Source organism: Urtica dioica, chromosome 8 (genome assembly GCF_054948205.1).
Source record: "Urtica dioica subsp. dioica isolate 48M chromosome 8, U.dioica_male_clone48M_v1_H2, whole genome shotgun sequence".
Classification (NCBI taxonomy): domain Eukaryota; kingdom Viridiplantae; phylum Streptophyta; class Magnoliopsida; order Rosales; family Urticaceae; genus Urtica; species Urtica dioica.
This window is the reverse complement of record NC_142763.1, coordinates 35,661,014-35,677,097: the sequence shown is the minus strand read 5'-3', so window position 1 is coordinate 35,677,097 and position 16,084 is coordinate 35,661,014. Positions and strand designations below refer to the sequence as shown.

The 16,084-nt window shown below is 38.2% G+C and overlaps 1 protein-coding gene and 1 long non-coding RNA gene across 2 annotated transcripts; both read right to left on the bottom strand.

Moving 5' to 3' along the window:
- Positions 1-5,212: 5,212 nt before the first annotated feature.
- On the bottom strand, positions 5,213-7,104 carry LOC149389527 (uncharacterized). The gene is made up of 3 exons (XR_016300899.1): positions 6,816-7,104; positions 6,343-6,438; positions 5,213-5,264 (listed from the first exon to the last, which is right to left on the bottom strand). It is a non-coding gene; the product is annotated as an uncharacterized LOC149389527 (long non-coding RNA).
- Positions 7,105-8,550: 1,446 nt separating this feature from the next.
- LOC149389526 (uncharacterized) lies at positions 8,551-9,168 on the bottom strand. The gene has a single exon (XM_089622650.1). The coding sequence runs from the start codon at positions 9,166-9,168 to the stop codon at positions 8,551-8,553; it is 618 nt and encodes a 205-aa protein (XP_089478776.1).
- Between the last annotated feature and the right edge of the window lie 6,916 nt (positions 9,169-16,084).

Sequence of the window (16,084 nt, the reverse complement as noted above, 5' to 3'; positions counted from 1 at the left end):
CGTCAGCATACGAAAATGAAGGCCAGCTTGGTTTCACTTTACAGGCCGCCACTGTCACCCAAAATTTGCTAATTAAGCTTGAGACTTTGCATGAATCGTTAGGTCTCACCATGTGTTCGATCAAATGTCCTAAATCAGTATTGATTCTTTATATGCTTCTGAAATCGTAGATTAGAAGATGAAGTAACTAAAAGTAGTAAGATGATTAGATGAAACGGATACTAGAGAAGAAGAGAGAATGAAGGAAGAGAGTTTAACTAAAGAGAGGACAGAAAAAACAAGTAGGAATGATGAAACCACAAAAGAAGGAGAAGGGAAGGGAAATTAAAAGATTGGAAAAGAAATGAATGCTTCAGTGGGGTTTGAAGACTGAAGGTATATATTACGCTTTATATTATTATATATTGTTAAACTTATTTAGTTAGAAAGGTTGTATTTAGTTTCCATGTATATATTCTCTTTTTTCGTGGTATAATTTTTTTCCCCTCTAGTTATGTTACTGGCTGCAAAACAAAACCCTCAATTCCGTGGTAGATTCACTCAGAAAATAGTTTTTTTCTCGAAGATTGTGGATAGATATGCGGCTTCAGGATGAGAGCCAATCGGCCGAGTCTCGGAGTGCTGTAGATCTCTTGCTCGTTGGTTCTTTCAGACATACTTCGGACTCTTACTTGTGATTCGTGTCTGTTTGTCTTGTTGCCAATCATATTGTTGTTTTGAAGTTCTTTGTATTGCAATTTTCACTGATAATCTTAATATGCTTATAACTAATTAGTATAAATATCATGTATCAAGATTCTTGCTTCCCATTCCTTGGCTTATTATTTATAGATTCAGTTTTGCTCGAAAAGTTTGTCATTGGTTTGAACTCGTGTCTTTCAATGTTAGTTTTCTGACAAGTGTTTCTGATGTTAACTATGGTGACAAAGAAAGGTAGTCATGAGAGCTAAGCGTGTCTTTTATTTTTATACGACTCTTTCGGGGTGACATTGGAAACAACTTTCTGAATGAGATCCATGAATAAAGAATTACAATTACAGTTGAATAAAGAAAGTAGTTTAAGGCTTAAAGAGTAATCTCCTTATTTGTCTTCCTGTTGACGTTACAGCCAAATCAGGCCGCCCCAACTAAGAAGACGAACCACTGCAAAAAATGAATTTTTTTTTTCCTCATGTTGCACTGTTAAATTAAATTACATACTGATTGAAATTTGTAATGCTTATTAATTTCCACTTCAATTGCAGCTTCGTAAATGTTTTTCTACAAGTAAAAATAGGAGAACAAGAGGAGTTCTGGTCGGCCAACACTGCACTTGACCTGCCTCATCGAAGGAAGAGGAAATTTGTTGAAAAAATAAGGAATTGGTGAAAAAAGCTGAGTAACTTGTCCTCCATGTAAAACATAACTTACTGCACAAGTAATGTGGAGGCTTATGAGTGTTGATCATTGTTCTGCTGCTGCAGCCATTTTCCTGTTCCAACCTGCAATGTTTTTGGTCACCCCGTTCGTCGTTTGAAAACGCCGTTAAGAGAAGTTTGTTCAAACTTTCTTTCCGACCCCTCGGGACCAAGAGGAAACAGGATATAGATTCTATAACTTGAGTGGCATTTTTAGGATTTTTGAGGCGTCAGCTTCAAGTCAAAGTTTTTGTTTTTTCTTTTATTCTTTTCGTTTCTTATTGGTTATTTGCTTAGCTCGCTGACGTGTCAATATTCTATGGGTTTTATAGAAATTGACGGCTTGGATTCACTCTGATATTTCCGTGTATAAATTAGAGAGGGTCTGAGTTAGTTAGGAAGTCTTGTCAATACGGTTTAGATTTCAGATAGTAGAGTGTGAGGATTGGGAAACACTGTGTGCTAGAGAGAATCATCTGTGAGGAAGGGAAAACTTTCTCAGGGAAACAGGAGTGATTTTTTCTTATTCGTTGTGTAATTTTCGCCGGACTGAAGTTTGTTGTAAGGGCGGCTGAGAGAAGTAAGGAAGAACAACATTGATCTTGGTTATACATTCGAACTACCTTCATTGAGGAGTTCGCGGGGACTAGGATTTCGAGCTGAACCTCGTCAACAAATCGGGTCTATTGTTTGTGTGTTTGGTTCGTGATTTCTGAGTTTTAAAGGATTCAAATCCCTTCAGGTTTGTCGGTCAGTGAACAGATCTCGACATTGCTAGGTTGCTCTCCATAATGCTCATAATTGAAGCTATATATGCTCTGCAGTCTCTGAAGCTCTATGGCCTTGCCTGGTAGGAGGGAAAAGAGGAGGGATGGATTAAATAGGAGGGCTTGGAAAGTGGAAACAAATCTCTTTGGCTTGTTTGGTAGGGAGGGTGGAAAATAGTAGAAGGGATTGGGAGGGATTAACTTTCCGTGGATCCCACCAAAATCCCTCCCTCCCAATCACTAGTAAAAAATATAACATCAAGTGCGACTTTTTTCGCACCCGAAAGTGCAAAAGTCGCACCTGATGACACTTTCCGGTGCGACTTTAGATGCGACTTTGTCGCATCTGAAAGTCCGCACCTGATGCTTTTAGGTGCGACTTCTCGCACCAAAAGTCGTACCTAAATTTACTCCAAAATAATATATTAAGGCGGGATATATAGTATCAGATGCGACTAGTCGCATCTGAAACCTTCGCGCGAAAAGTATCAGATGCGAGTAGTCGCATCTGATACTCATTCCCGCCTAATATTTTGGCGGGATACAATACAATCAGATGCGACTAGTCGCATCTGAAACCTTTGGCGCGAATGAATCAGATGCGACTACTCGCATCTGATACTTTTCGCGCGAAGGTTTCAGATGCGACTAGTCGCATCTGATACTATATATCCCGCCTTTAGCTTTTTTTTAAAAAAAATGCTGATTCTAAGAATCAACATATAAAAATATTCTATTAGAATCAATATTTTTTTGTTAAATTAATTAAATAATTTTATTCATAATAATTAGGGAAATTGCTATAACTACCACCAAATCAATAATAATTTCCAATAATCCACCAAACAATAATTTTGGCCAAATATACCACTTACCTCTATGTGTAAAACCCTAAATACCCTTAAAAAAATTATTCTTTACATTTAGCATCTAATTCCTTCTCTCTCTCTCCCTAACGTCTGACACTTCTCCAAACTCATCACTCAAGCTCACCCAAAATCAAAACCCTTTCTTCTTCTTTGAACCACGATCGAAATCCTTGCCCAAACATTTCAGCGAACGAAACCCTTTTTCTTCTCCACGAATCTCTTCTCATTCTCCACGAATCTCTTCTCCTTGCCCGGATTCTACTTGGTTAGTTTCAGCGAATCTCTTTGCCAAAGTCTCTACTTTGTTAGTTTTAATGTTTTTTCTTATCATTTATGTCGTTTTGTGTATGTTTATTCTGGGTATGTTTAAATTTGGGGCAAAAATACGGTTTTCGTGATTCTGGGTAATTTTTGAAGTTGTTCTGCGAAGTTCGTAAGTTTCATCAGATGTCAACAGTTGACGTCAACAATTGACGTCCACAGTTGACATCAATTGTTGACATCTTAAGTCAACAGTTGATGTCATCTGTTGACATATATTGTTGATGTATATTGTCAACAGTTGACGTCAACTGTTGACATTAATTGTTGACGTCAACTGTTGACATCTTATGTCAACAATTACTAACTTTGGATTTCTTCTTGATTTGTACGCAGTGATGGCGGAAATTTATTGAGGACGTCACTGTAATGGAGAGTTGGCTGAAGTTTGGATTGTTGAAGAAGAAAGATTAGGAAACAATGTAAACAATAGATAGCAATGTGTTTCACGTACTACTCTTATCTTAATCTTTTGGTATGCTTTTGATAGCAATGTTGTTCACGTACTACCCGTATCTTAATCTTTTGGTATGCTTTTGATAGCATGTTTAATGAATATCAACAATATATCAATTATCAATATGTAGTTTTTTTTAATGGTTTTGACGTCAATTGTTGACGTCAATGTCAACAGTTGACGTCAATTGTTGACGTCAATTGTTGACGTCAATGTCAACAGTTGACGTCAATTGTTGACATCAATGTCAACAGTTGACGTCAATTGTTGACATCTGTGATTTATGAGCTCTCTGTTTATTGACATTGATGTCAACAATTGACATTGATATCAACAGTTGACGTCAATTATTGACATTGATGTTGTTGACATTGATGCTTTGTTCATACTACTTTTGTTTAAGAATCTATTTGTTTAATTCATTATGTTTTTTGTTTAAACTACTTTTGTTAAATAGAATCTCTTTTGTACAGACTACTTGTTGACCTCAACTGTTGACGTTGATGTCAACAATTGACGTCAACTGTTGACATCAATGTCAACAATTGACGTCAACTGTTGATATTAATGTCAACAATTGACATCAATGTCAACAACATCAATGTCAACAATTGATGTCAACTATTGACAGTGATGTCAACAATTGATGTCAACTATTGACATTGATATCAACAATTGACGTCAACGGTTGATATCAATGTCAATAGTTGACATCAATTGTTGACATCAATGTCAATAAACAGAGAGCTCATAAATCACAGATGTCAACAATTGACGTCAACTATTGACATTGATGTCAACTATTGACATTGACGTCAACAATTGACGTCAAAACCATTAAAAAAAAACTACAGATTGATAATTGATATATTGTTGATATTCATTAAACATGCTATCAAAAGCATACCAAAAGATTAAGATACGAGTAGTACGTGAACAACATTGCTATCAAAAGCATATCAAAAGATTAAGATAAGAGTAGTACGTGAAACACATTGCTATCTATTGTTTACATTGTTTCCTAATCTTTCTTCTTCAACAATCCTGTCACGACCCGCAGGACACCCGTCGCCCTCGGATCGCGACCTTTCTCGTAACATTTTCATAACCATTTATATTTTCAAACGAAATGAATATAAAACATTTTCAAACGTCATTTACAAAACGTTTATTGAACAACAGCGGAAATAAATTTAATTTACATATAAGGAATAACAAAGGTTTCTAGAGCTAGTCCGCTAAAAACTGGTAAAATTTTTCGCTTTTAAAAGGGTTACAAAAATGCGGACTACCCTAGCTTGCTATCCATAAGCTATATAAAACTTTCACGAGCATATAAGCTCGGTTTTCAAAAACCTGATACCCATTTCCCAAAAAGACATTTCCTATGCCACGGGTCGTCATGAGATCTACCTTGACTAGCACTCCTGCTTCGCCTGAGCTTTTCCTTTATCTACAAGGAGAGGGATTTAAGGGGTGAGTCACACCGACTCAGTAAGCAGGATATCTAACCTAGCACTACATGAGATGCATGGTTGCAGATGATAAAATGCAGATGACAGCAGGTGATAGATTCAGAAGAATAAAGAAGTTCCATCATACAATCAGGATAACAAAAATATCATTCAATCAACATAGACATATTCAGTATTAGAACCCTGTTCTAAAACAATCAAACACATAATCATATAGGAATCCGGCTAACAACCGTCTTCCTAGAAACTCATCCATCTCGCTCATACCGACGCCTTACATCAGTGGACTGGCCAATCAACACTTCAGTCCGCAGCCGTTCATGAGAGATGAGTAAACCATTCTGAGAACTTGAGCCTAGCCCTCAGAAGGCCGAAGTTTTAACGTCTGGGATCCACTAGCACATGTGGGAGGGCCTTAGCGCGCGTTTGGTAGAGGGAATCAAACCCTCACCAATCCCTGGTCGATCCATGGTTCATATTTCCTTCAGGACAGGTAAGCCACCCATCGACTTACCTGAAGCCACCCATCGACTTCCCATTAAAGGGCCTTCGGGAATGCCACTCGCTACATTGCCGACAAGAGTTCGTTATGTTTTACAGGAGCTGTCTACAGCCTACCTGTCTATCTTATTACAGGAGGAGATCTTATCGGGATAAAGCCCGTCATTAACATTATTAATTTCACTGTATGGCTCTTTAAGTATTTTAGAAGGAGTTGTCGACAGCTGTGAGGCTGGACCTTCTCCTAGAATAGTTCTTCTCGGGATTGAATCCGAAGGACACCGTCTTTCCTCCTCCTGTTGTCCTCTCATCAGGACGAAGGGGTAAAACCTATAACAGAAGCTCAACATAACTTTAAAGGCTTCAAGGTTCTTAACCCGCTAACCGTTTAACCCTATCATTTTATTATCTTATTAGTTAGTGGCCGAAGCCTTATTCGGTCATCTTGTCTAACTGAGGGTTTCTCTTTGTTTTAGGATTAAACGAATAAACATAAACAATTATTCTACTAGGCACCATTCCCCTTTTGGCGCCTCAAACTTAAATCCCACTTACCCGGAATAGTTCGTCGGAGAACTCGATGAATTCCGGAGGACACTTTGCTTTACACGCTTCCCGAGACCTTTAGCACGTCCTGGAGCGTCGAGAGAACTAGAATCCGAAGTTGAAACTTCGTTAGTTAGCGAACTACTTGAAAAGATAATGGTCGTTGTCGGGATTAAATTCGAGTCGGTTCGGAATTCGAGAATTTAATTCATTATTCTCCGGTTTTTCGGAAGTCAAACTTATTCAAGACTCGAGTATTTTCGTATCGAGAATAATACGAAATAAAATCCAATAACATGCTTATGAGTCTCAAATAAATTGATCCGAATAAAAAGTAACCGAGAATTCCAAAGCGAATCAAATCAAATTCTTAAACGTTGTTAAATAAATAATCATAAATTATTTATTTAAATACAGGAAATACATCACATAATCAAATCCAAGAGTATTTAAACGCACTAAGCGATTTAAAAAAAACTCACGAGTTTATCGAGCTTTAACTACGATAACTCTTTTCTTGAAAATTCCAAATTCCGGCTTCGTTGCCTTCGACTCTGTCGGTTCCCGCTCGTCCGTCTGAATCTGTAATCAAGTCGGGAAATCCGATAACGAGTCAACATTCTTAATTCCAATTCTTATCAATACCAAAATCCAAAACCCGACATCTCAAACCCGAATCAATTCAAGTAAACGTGACCCGAATCCGAGTAACTAAACGCTAACCCACGAAAACGTTCACACACAATTACCAACCCGAGGCTCAGAAATCATGACAACATAGTCAGACCGACACACACAGCCAAAACCAAGCCCACGGCCACAACAAACACACAGCCAAAACAAGTCACACGGTTGTAACCACACAGTCAAAAATCAACCAAACCAAGCTCACGGCCAATTTCAACACACGGCCAAAATCACATTTCAAACTCAAACCTCCAATTAAAGTCATAAACACCATCAATTGAGCTCATTGAACACTTAAATCCAATCGATTTTCTCAAAAATCCATCACGAAAACCAAAACCCCAAATCTACCAAACCATGAACCCTAATCACGAAATCAAATCCAATGAGAGGAAATTTCTACCTCAAATCGTGAAATTAGGCGTTCTTGGTGAGCTCTCCCACTTCCCCGACGTCTTTCCTCTCGGTCCGGCGTCACAGCGACTCACTGCGGCGCCTTCTTTTCTCGGTCGGAGCGTGCACAGGTGGGTTTGGCTGTCCGGCGTCGCGCGATGACTCGGAGCTCGCCGAGACTCGCTCAGATGCGCACAGGTCCGGCGAAGCTCGAGAAGAGAGAGAGAGATGGCGGCGGCGGCTGGTCGCGCGATCGGCGGAGGCGCGCGTGCAATCGGCCCGGTGCTCGGCGCTCGCGCAGGAAAAGAAGGAGAAGGTGAGAGAGAGAAAGAGATGGTGTGGGGGTGATGATGACTTGCTGAAGCTTTTCACGTTGATTGTTTTTGTTGTTTTTTTTTCGTTTGCAGGTGTGTGAGCGCACGGGAGAAGAGAAGCAGAGGAAGAAGAAGAAAAGAAAGAAAGAAGGGAAGAGAGAGAGAACGTGAGGTGGCTGTGTAAGAAAGAGGATTAGTGGAATAAACAAACCACGTGGCGACTCCTCACTAAGCCACACGTGCACAGGTGGCCCACCCGATTTGTGACACGTCTCTCTTAAAATAACCCCTCTTTTCTCTTTTCTTTCAATCTCGTCCTTCATTTTGTTGCACATAAGCCCTTTCAAAATAAAATTTCACAATCTCGTCCTTGATTAATTGAAAATAATTTCGAAAAATAACCGAGAAAATCCTCATTAATTCTCGTTACCTTGAATATATTTAAGGGATTTCGGAATTTATTTTCACTCTTGAGATTTTTAAATCTCCGGGTACATTCCGAGTAATTTTCTATTCGGAAGATAATATCCGGTTTACTCGAATATCCCTATTCCAAAATTTCGTCACCCTCAAATATTATTTCCTTCATTCTCAAGCACTTAAATTTATTCCAACATTCAAGTGCTTTCAAAAATCCTTTTCCTTATATTCGGATTATCGAAACTCATCATTTCCTTATTGTGAATTCTTATAATTCATTCACATAAAGAGAGAAGAAAATTTCCTTTATTTATTAATGAGAGGAAATTTTTACAGATGCTCACGTGTACAAAAGTCGGGTCTCACAACCCCTAACCCCTTAAAGAAGTTTCGTCCTCGAAACTTAGAAAAGCGATGGGTACTTTTTCTTCATTTCTTCTTCGAGTTCCCATGTCGCTTCTTCGACATTGTGCCTTTTCCATTGCACTTTCACCAAGGGGATTACTTTGTTCCTCAAAACCTTCTCTTTCCTGTCGAGAATTGCAACTACTGGCTCCTCATATTGTACATTTTCTGAAACCTCGACTTCATGGACCGGAAGAATGTGAGAAGTGTCCTCTACATATTTCCTTAGCATGGAAACATGGAAGACATTATGCAGATGAGACATTGATGGTGGCAGAGCTAAACGATAAGCTACCACTCCAACGCGCTCCAGGATCTCAAAAGGTCCTGTATACCTGGGGCTCAGCTTACCCTTCTTGCCGAATCTCATTACCCTGCGCATTGGTGAAACTTTCAGAAACACTTTGTCTCCGACCTGAAACTCAAGAGGTCGTCTCCGTTTATCTGCATAGCTCTTCTGACGATTCTGAGAAGCCTTCATCCTCGTTCGGATCTTCTTGATTGCTTCCGTAGTTTGTTCTAGCATCTCTGGCCCTACGAGCTTGTTCTCTCCGACTTCGTCCCAGTGGACAGGGGATCGACACTTTCTTCCGTAGAGTGCTTCATATGGCGCCATTCCAATAGTCGCTTGATAACTATTATTTCCTTCGTTCTCAAGCACTTAAATTTATTCCAACATTCAAGTGCTTTCAAAAATCCTTTTCCTTATATTCGGATTATCGAAACTCATCATTTTCTTATTGTGAATTCTTATAATTCATTCACATAAAGAGAGAAGAAAATTTCCTTTATTTATTAATGAGAGGAAATTTTTACAGATGCTCACGTGTACAAAAGTCGGGTCTCACAAATCCAAACTTCAGCCAACTCTCCATTACAGTGACGTCCTCAATAAATTTCCGCCATCACTGCGTACAAATCAAGAAGAAATCCAAAATTAGTAATTGTTGACATAAGATGTCAACAGTTGACGTCAACAATTAATGTCAACAGTTGACGTCAACTGTTGACATTATACATCAACAATATATGTCAACAGATGACATTAACTGTTGACATAAGATGTCAACAATTGATGTCAACTGTTGACGTCAATTGTTGACGTCAACTGTTGACATCTGATGAAACTTACGAACTTCGCAGAACAACTTCAAAAATTACCCAGAATCACGAAAACCGTATTTTTGCCCCAAATTTAAACATACCCAGAATAAGCATACACAAAACGAAATAAATGATAAGAAAAAACATTAAAACTAACCAAGTAGAGACTTTGGCAAAGAGATTCGCTGAAACTAACCAAGTAGAATCCGGGCAAGGAGAAGAGATTCGTGGAGAATGAGAAGAGATTGTGGAGAAGAAAAAGGGTTTCGTTCACTGAAATGTTTGGGCAAGGATTTCGATCGTGGTTCAAAGAAGAAGAAAGGGTTTTGATTTTGGGTGAGCTTGAGTGATGAGTTTGGAGAAGTATCAGACGTTAGGGAGAGAGAGAGAGAGAAAAGGAATTAGATGATAAATGTAAAGAAAAAAAAATTTAAGGGTATTTAGGGTTTTACACATAGAGGCAAGTGGTATATTTGGCCAAAATTATTGTTTGGTGGATTATTGGAAATTATTATTGATTTGGTGGTAGTTATATCAATTTCCCTAATAATTATATAATATTAATTAGAATAATAATTATATATATGTTGATTCATATAATAATTATATAAATCATTTAATAGAAATTCTAATATTAACAACATAAAATTTGATAATTTACGTTCAATAAATTAAAAAAATTACAACATATTCCTTTTGTTTCCTTTTTTCACTCGAAGGGTTCCAATTCTTCAATGCACGACCTCCTCTTCCGCCAGATCTTCCTCGTGCACCTTGGCGTCCTAGTGCGTTGCCGCTCGCACGATGCCGCTGAAACTCTACCGAATCTGGCGTCTGAGCATTCGGCATTGAAGCTGGTGGCGGCGTCTGAGCATTCGGCATTGAAGCGGATGGCAGCGTCGCGTCTGAACATTCGGCATTGAAGATGATGGCAGCGTCGTCCCAGGGTGCAGCATCGCGGGGGATGTTTACATGTGAGACGGATGCTGCTGTGTGTAGGCAAATAACTGTCTGAGCTCGTTGCTCATGCCTCATCTCTTCCATTGCGACCTGTTGTGCGGCCAACGCTGTTTGTAGCTCGCTAACCACTGGATCTGGAACGCGCCTCGATGACGAACCTGATGACGAGCTCTCGTCCTGAGCCTGAGCCAAGAGATACGAGGATCTCGGGATCGAGGGACCTATCCCGACATACCAATCTTGACGTTGCCCGAGAACAATATCCATCGCGTACTGCTCTGCCTGGTCTATGTCATACATTTGGCCTGACTCCGCTGCTTGTCGCTGAATGTCCTCGACTTGAGTCCTAATTCGCGCCTTCAAACATATGTTAAAAAAATTATTAAGATTATCGAATATTGATTATTAAGTAATTAACACAAGTAACTTACAAATGCTTGTTTCGCCCAATCTGTCGTCCAATTGCCTTGATCATCTTGATGTTTTTTCTCCCACGTGTCTAACGCCGAGGCCAAAGTCCCATCTTCCCTACTCTGCAGTTTTTATAAAAATATGAGTAATGTATTTATTGCAAAATAAATATTACAAAATTAGAATAAACTTACGTTCAAATGTAGATGACCCAAGAAAGAAATCGACCCTTGTCTGGACATCGTTTTCTTGTTCTTTGAATTGTCCATGTTGCGATCAGACTTTTTCTGCAAATATTAAATTGCGTTATAAGTCGATTTGGTACAAGATAACATAATTTTTTTTAATTATACATTAGCTTCCAATCGTCAGTTGCGAACTCCTCTATCACCTTCTCCCAATCGTCTTTTTGATATCCTTTTGGGATTTCTTTCTTGGCGACATTTATTTGCCCGCAAAATTTGCCTAAGAAAGTCCCTAATAATCTAGACTTTTGGTTGCACCTCATCCGCTTTGCATCGTAAATGATAGTCTGGTCAATCTGATGACGAAAGCGATCCGCCGGAAGCAGCTCCTCGGTCTCATCATCCTTGTACACGAAAGTGTACTCGGAATGAAGTGCGCTCAGAATATTGCCCAACATCTGGGGCGTCACTTCGTTCCAATCACGAACTGTGACCGGGATATGGACTTTCACCAAAGCGCCGACACGGTTGTTGAATACTCCTACCTTTTTTTTTTATTGTTTTCCTTACATCCTGGTAGAAGGTTTGGTTGATTGGGTCCCACCTAAAAACTTTCGCATCAGGGACCCCATGCGCTGCTTTTGCCGAAGTAGAGCCGATCGTTGGTCCCCTTGTTTTCTTAGGACCTTGGGAACCCGGTGTCTCTAGCGGAGACTCATCTCCACCTGCTCCACCTGCATCTGACATCATGTAAGATGTGAACAACACATACACCGCTATTTTGAGTGACTCGTTGATTATCGCGACGATGAGTGAACTTCACGCCATTTACAAAGCAGCTCGGATATTGATAGACGACTTGAAGGGAACCGATAGAAAGCGAATAGAGCTCGTCAGACACGTCAGAGCCACTAGCTTTCATATCAAAATCTGGTTACGAAAGAAAACATTGATTAGCACTTGTGCGTTTATCAAAAAATTGCATTGATATTGTGTTATTACCTTCTTCTCAAACCAAATTTTGAACCTTTTTGTATGCTCCGCTTCAATATCGCGAACTCCAGATTCGCTCAAGAGATCCAAATGCTCACTGTTGTTAAAAACATTACTCAAATAGCAATATATACAAGAATGAATTGAAACACATTCTCAACGATAACTTACGTCAAATATGGATCCACTTCAGGACAGTTGGTATAGATGTACCACTCCGCATTCTCTTTTTGTTCATCGTCTAATACTATCGGCTTCATCATCCCATAAGGCACACACATCTCGGATCGAAAAATAGAGAGCTCTCGCACTTGAACTTCATTGACACTTTTTTTTATCTTCAAGATACCTTGCAACGAATGTTAGAGCTTCTTCTACAATATAAGCTTTCGCAATAGAGCCTTCTGGTCTAGCTCTATTTTTGACAAAATGTTTTAACGTCCCAAGGTATCTCTCAAATGGGTACATCCACAGCATATGCACCAGGCCGCCATACAACGCTTCCTCTGGTAGATGAATCGCCACATGAACCATGATGGTAAAAAAAAGCTGGTGGAAATATCATCTCAAGCTTACACAAGATCTCGATGATGGACTCTTGCGCATTTTCAAGATCTTCTACTCTCAAGGTTCTCGAACTTATCAACTTGAAAAAGTTGCAAAGCTCGGAGATCGTCTGCTGTATTTCTTTGCTCGTTTATATTTTACGACATCAAAACTAGTTTACCAATTTTAGATTGCCGTACCATGTTTACAACGTCATTGACTAGTTGGGACGGGACATATAGTCATTATTGCGTTAACAGTGATGGCTATGGAAGGTTGTTTTATATCTCCACTGGTATGATTCTTTTGAGGTTGGGATCCGAAGTGGGAGGTTGGGATCCGAAGTGGATGCTAAGGCGGCGAGGGTATCCGCAGACGCTCGTTGTCCTCAACCTTTGGAAAGATAGCACTAATTTTAGACCCGTTGAGAAAAAAAAATGTCATCCGATTTAACTCAATTGGTAAAGAGGTATAGTTTTATTTTTTGAACTATTTTTTTTTATCATTGTAATGTTTATTTTCTTACGTTTTGCGTGTTATAGGATTCTTGTGGATCCAAGCATGAGCACCAAGACACCCAAAGTAACGGTCAATCAACCTATATCAAAGCTTGCAATGCTCCTAAACAATACGAAAACACGGAATGCGGGTACTTTGTTTTAGCTTATATGCGTGATATTATTGTTGAAAATGGTGTAGGAAAATTGATATCTAATAAATCATATACACTAGAGGTTATATAGAAAATAAGAGAAGAATGAGTAACTTAAATACAAACATTTATTGAATGCGATGGTTAGTTAGATTTTTGAGATGCTTGGAATGCTTTGTTAATGATTTGGATGTAGATATTTGTTTTTGGATATGTTTTGGAAGCAATTGCTTTTGGATTTGTAGTTTATTTTTCAGTTATTATGAATTGGGAAAACACATTTTGCAGCAAAAATCTTGCTCGGTTCTGGAATATCTCGCCGCAACAAGACTTTTGTCTGGCCGTGATGAGATTTTTTATGCTCGGTTTTGGAATATCTCGCTGCGGTGAGATTTTTTATGCTCGGTTGTGGAATATCTCGCTGCGGCGAGTTTTTTAAAATGAATTCTCCCAACACTACACAACGGTTATTTAAGTGTTGTAAAATCTCCGAGATTACACAGCGGCTGGTAGAAACTAGCTTTCTACAACACTGGATTACACAACGGTACAGAAGTGTTGTAAAATCATTTCACAATAGTTTTTAAGTGCTGTAAAATTCACAATTTGTAGTAGTAGATCTATATTTTATCATTTTTTACAATTTATAAAATGTTTAGTTAGTTTACTTTAACAAGTTTGCAAGTTTCTCGTGGGATTGATATATATATATATATATATGTGTGTGTGTGTGTGTGTGTGTGTGTGTGTGTGTGTGTGTGTGTGTGTGTGTGTTGTGCATATATATTTACTATTTGACGACACATATGCTTGCGTATTATAACGAAAATTCTCTTTATAACAAAAATTTCTCATCACTTACTAGATTTTCGAATGTGTTAAGTCATTTGTTATTCGATTCCGCGACATGTGGCGTCTCTTGACCGTCAACTGTCTCCGTTATACTTAAGCTAATATCATAAAATTGTATTAGCTTTAAAGCATTTGTCGCGCAAAGAGTACGTTCTTGTAGTGAATCTTGATTCTAGACGAGTTTTATATTTGTTCCAAGATTTTATCTAACATCCTTTATAAAGATGAGACCATTTCAACTAATAATAATAATAATAATAATAATAATAATAATAATAATAATAATAATAATAATATTAATAATGATTTTTTTCTAATATGAACTAGTCATTTCAAACTTAGTGTTTAGCAAAATCACCAAATTAGTTTCATAAGTTCGTGTATTTTAGCCACTTATAATGTAAAAATACTAATATACTTTTAAGTATTTTCAAAACAATTAATTTAAGTTTCCAAAATTTTAATCCAACACACTTTCTGTATTAATCCACTATTCGATAAACTAGAAGAAAAAAAAAAGTAAAAGAAGATACAAACAAAAAAAATCATTCCTTCAAAATATTTAATCAGCTCTTCGATAAACCAAAAGTAGAAAAGAAGAAAAAGAAAGAGGAAGAAGAAGAAGAAGATGTCAAAAAAAAAATCATGCTTTCAAAACATTTAATCCACTCTTCGATAAACCAGAAGAAAAAAAAAGGAAGAATAAGAAGAAAATGTCAAAATAATTAATCCTGCTTTAAAAAAAAATTAATCCACTATTTGATAAGCCAGAAGAAGAAAAAAAAAAGAAGATGATGATGGAAATTGACGACGACGACCAGAAGCATGTCAGGAGCTTCATCTAACCGGAAAGATCAAAAGCTTATCAATCAAACCGTCGATGGCCGAAAATCGCAGACCTTCGAACGGTCAATACCAAACCCTAGCCCTCGAAAACCTCACGACGCATCGCAAAAACCCTAAGGCCTACAAATTCTTCGCATATGCCCTGATCGAGACCTCTGACATCGACGCAATCCTCACCGTGCTGGACCGCCTCGAGTCCGCCGAGAAGTTCGAGACTCCCGAACTGTTTCTGGCTCGGATCATCAGATCGTATGCCGTCGTCGGATGATTTGGAGATGCGATTGGAGTTTTCTCGAAGATTCCAAAATTTAGGTGCATCCCTTTTTGTCGCTCGCTCGATTCTCTGTTGCGAGTGCTCTGCGAGAGAGACGAGACTCCAATCGGAGATAGTTTGTCTCCGGTGAGGAAAATCTGATAAGAGATAGTTGGTTTGTAATTTGGGTTGAGAAAAACGATGGTGATGGTGTTACAAATGTTGTTTTGAGGTTTTTTTTTTTTAATTTTTGGGTTATTTTGCCTCTATTTTGCAAAATTTGACTATTTTTCAACTAAAATTATAAAAAGTTAGATAGTTAATAATAAAAAAAAATAATAGTAAAGAAAGAAAGTAAATTCATCTTATTGCCTTTGCAAGTGGCGATCATCCCTGGCTGGCCCATAAAAGTAATGATAGTGATAGTGAGTGATCGAGTATCATTTCATTTATATTTAAAAATAAAAAATAAATAAAAAAAATAAAAACACTATATCACTCGTCATTTCTGTCCTTCCTATAGAGTTTTTGCGCTGCTTTTTTCTGTAGTCCCTGGTGTCTGGTCTGATTAAATGCAAAAAAAAAAAAAAAAAAAAAAAAAAAAAGAGGACTGTTGCAGAAATGTGGCAAGTTGATTGTAAAATAAATGTTTTCTGGTCAATGTATCACAAAACTACAAGTATAACAAACAAAAAACGATGAAGTGCGTATTATTGCAGCTGTGTCTACT

What these genes read in the sequence shown, in the direction of transcription:
- LOC149389526 (XM_089622650.1), bottom strand. Translation starts at nt 9,168, where the DNA reads ATGGCGCCATATGAAGCACTCTACGGAAGAAAGTGTCGATCCCCTGTC.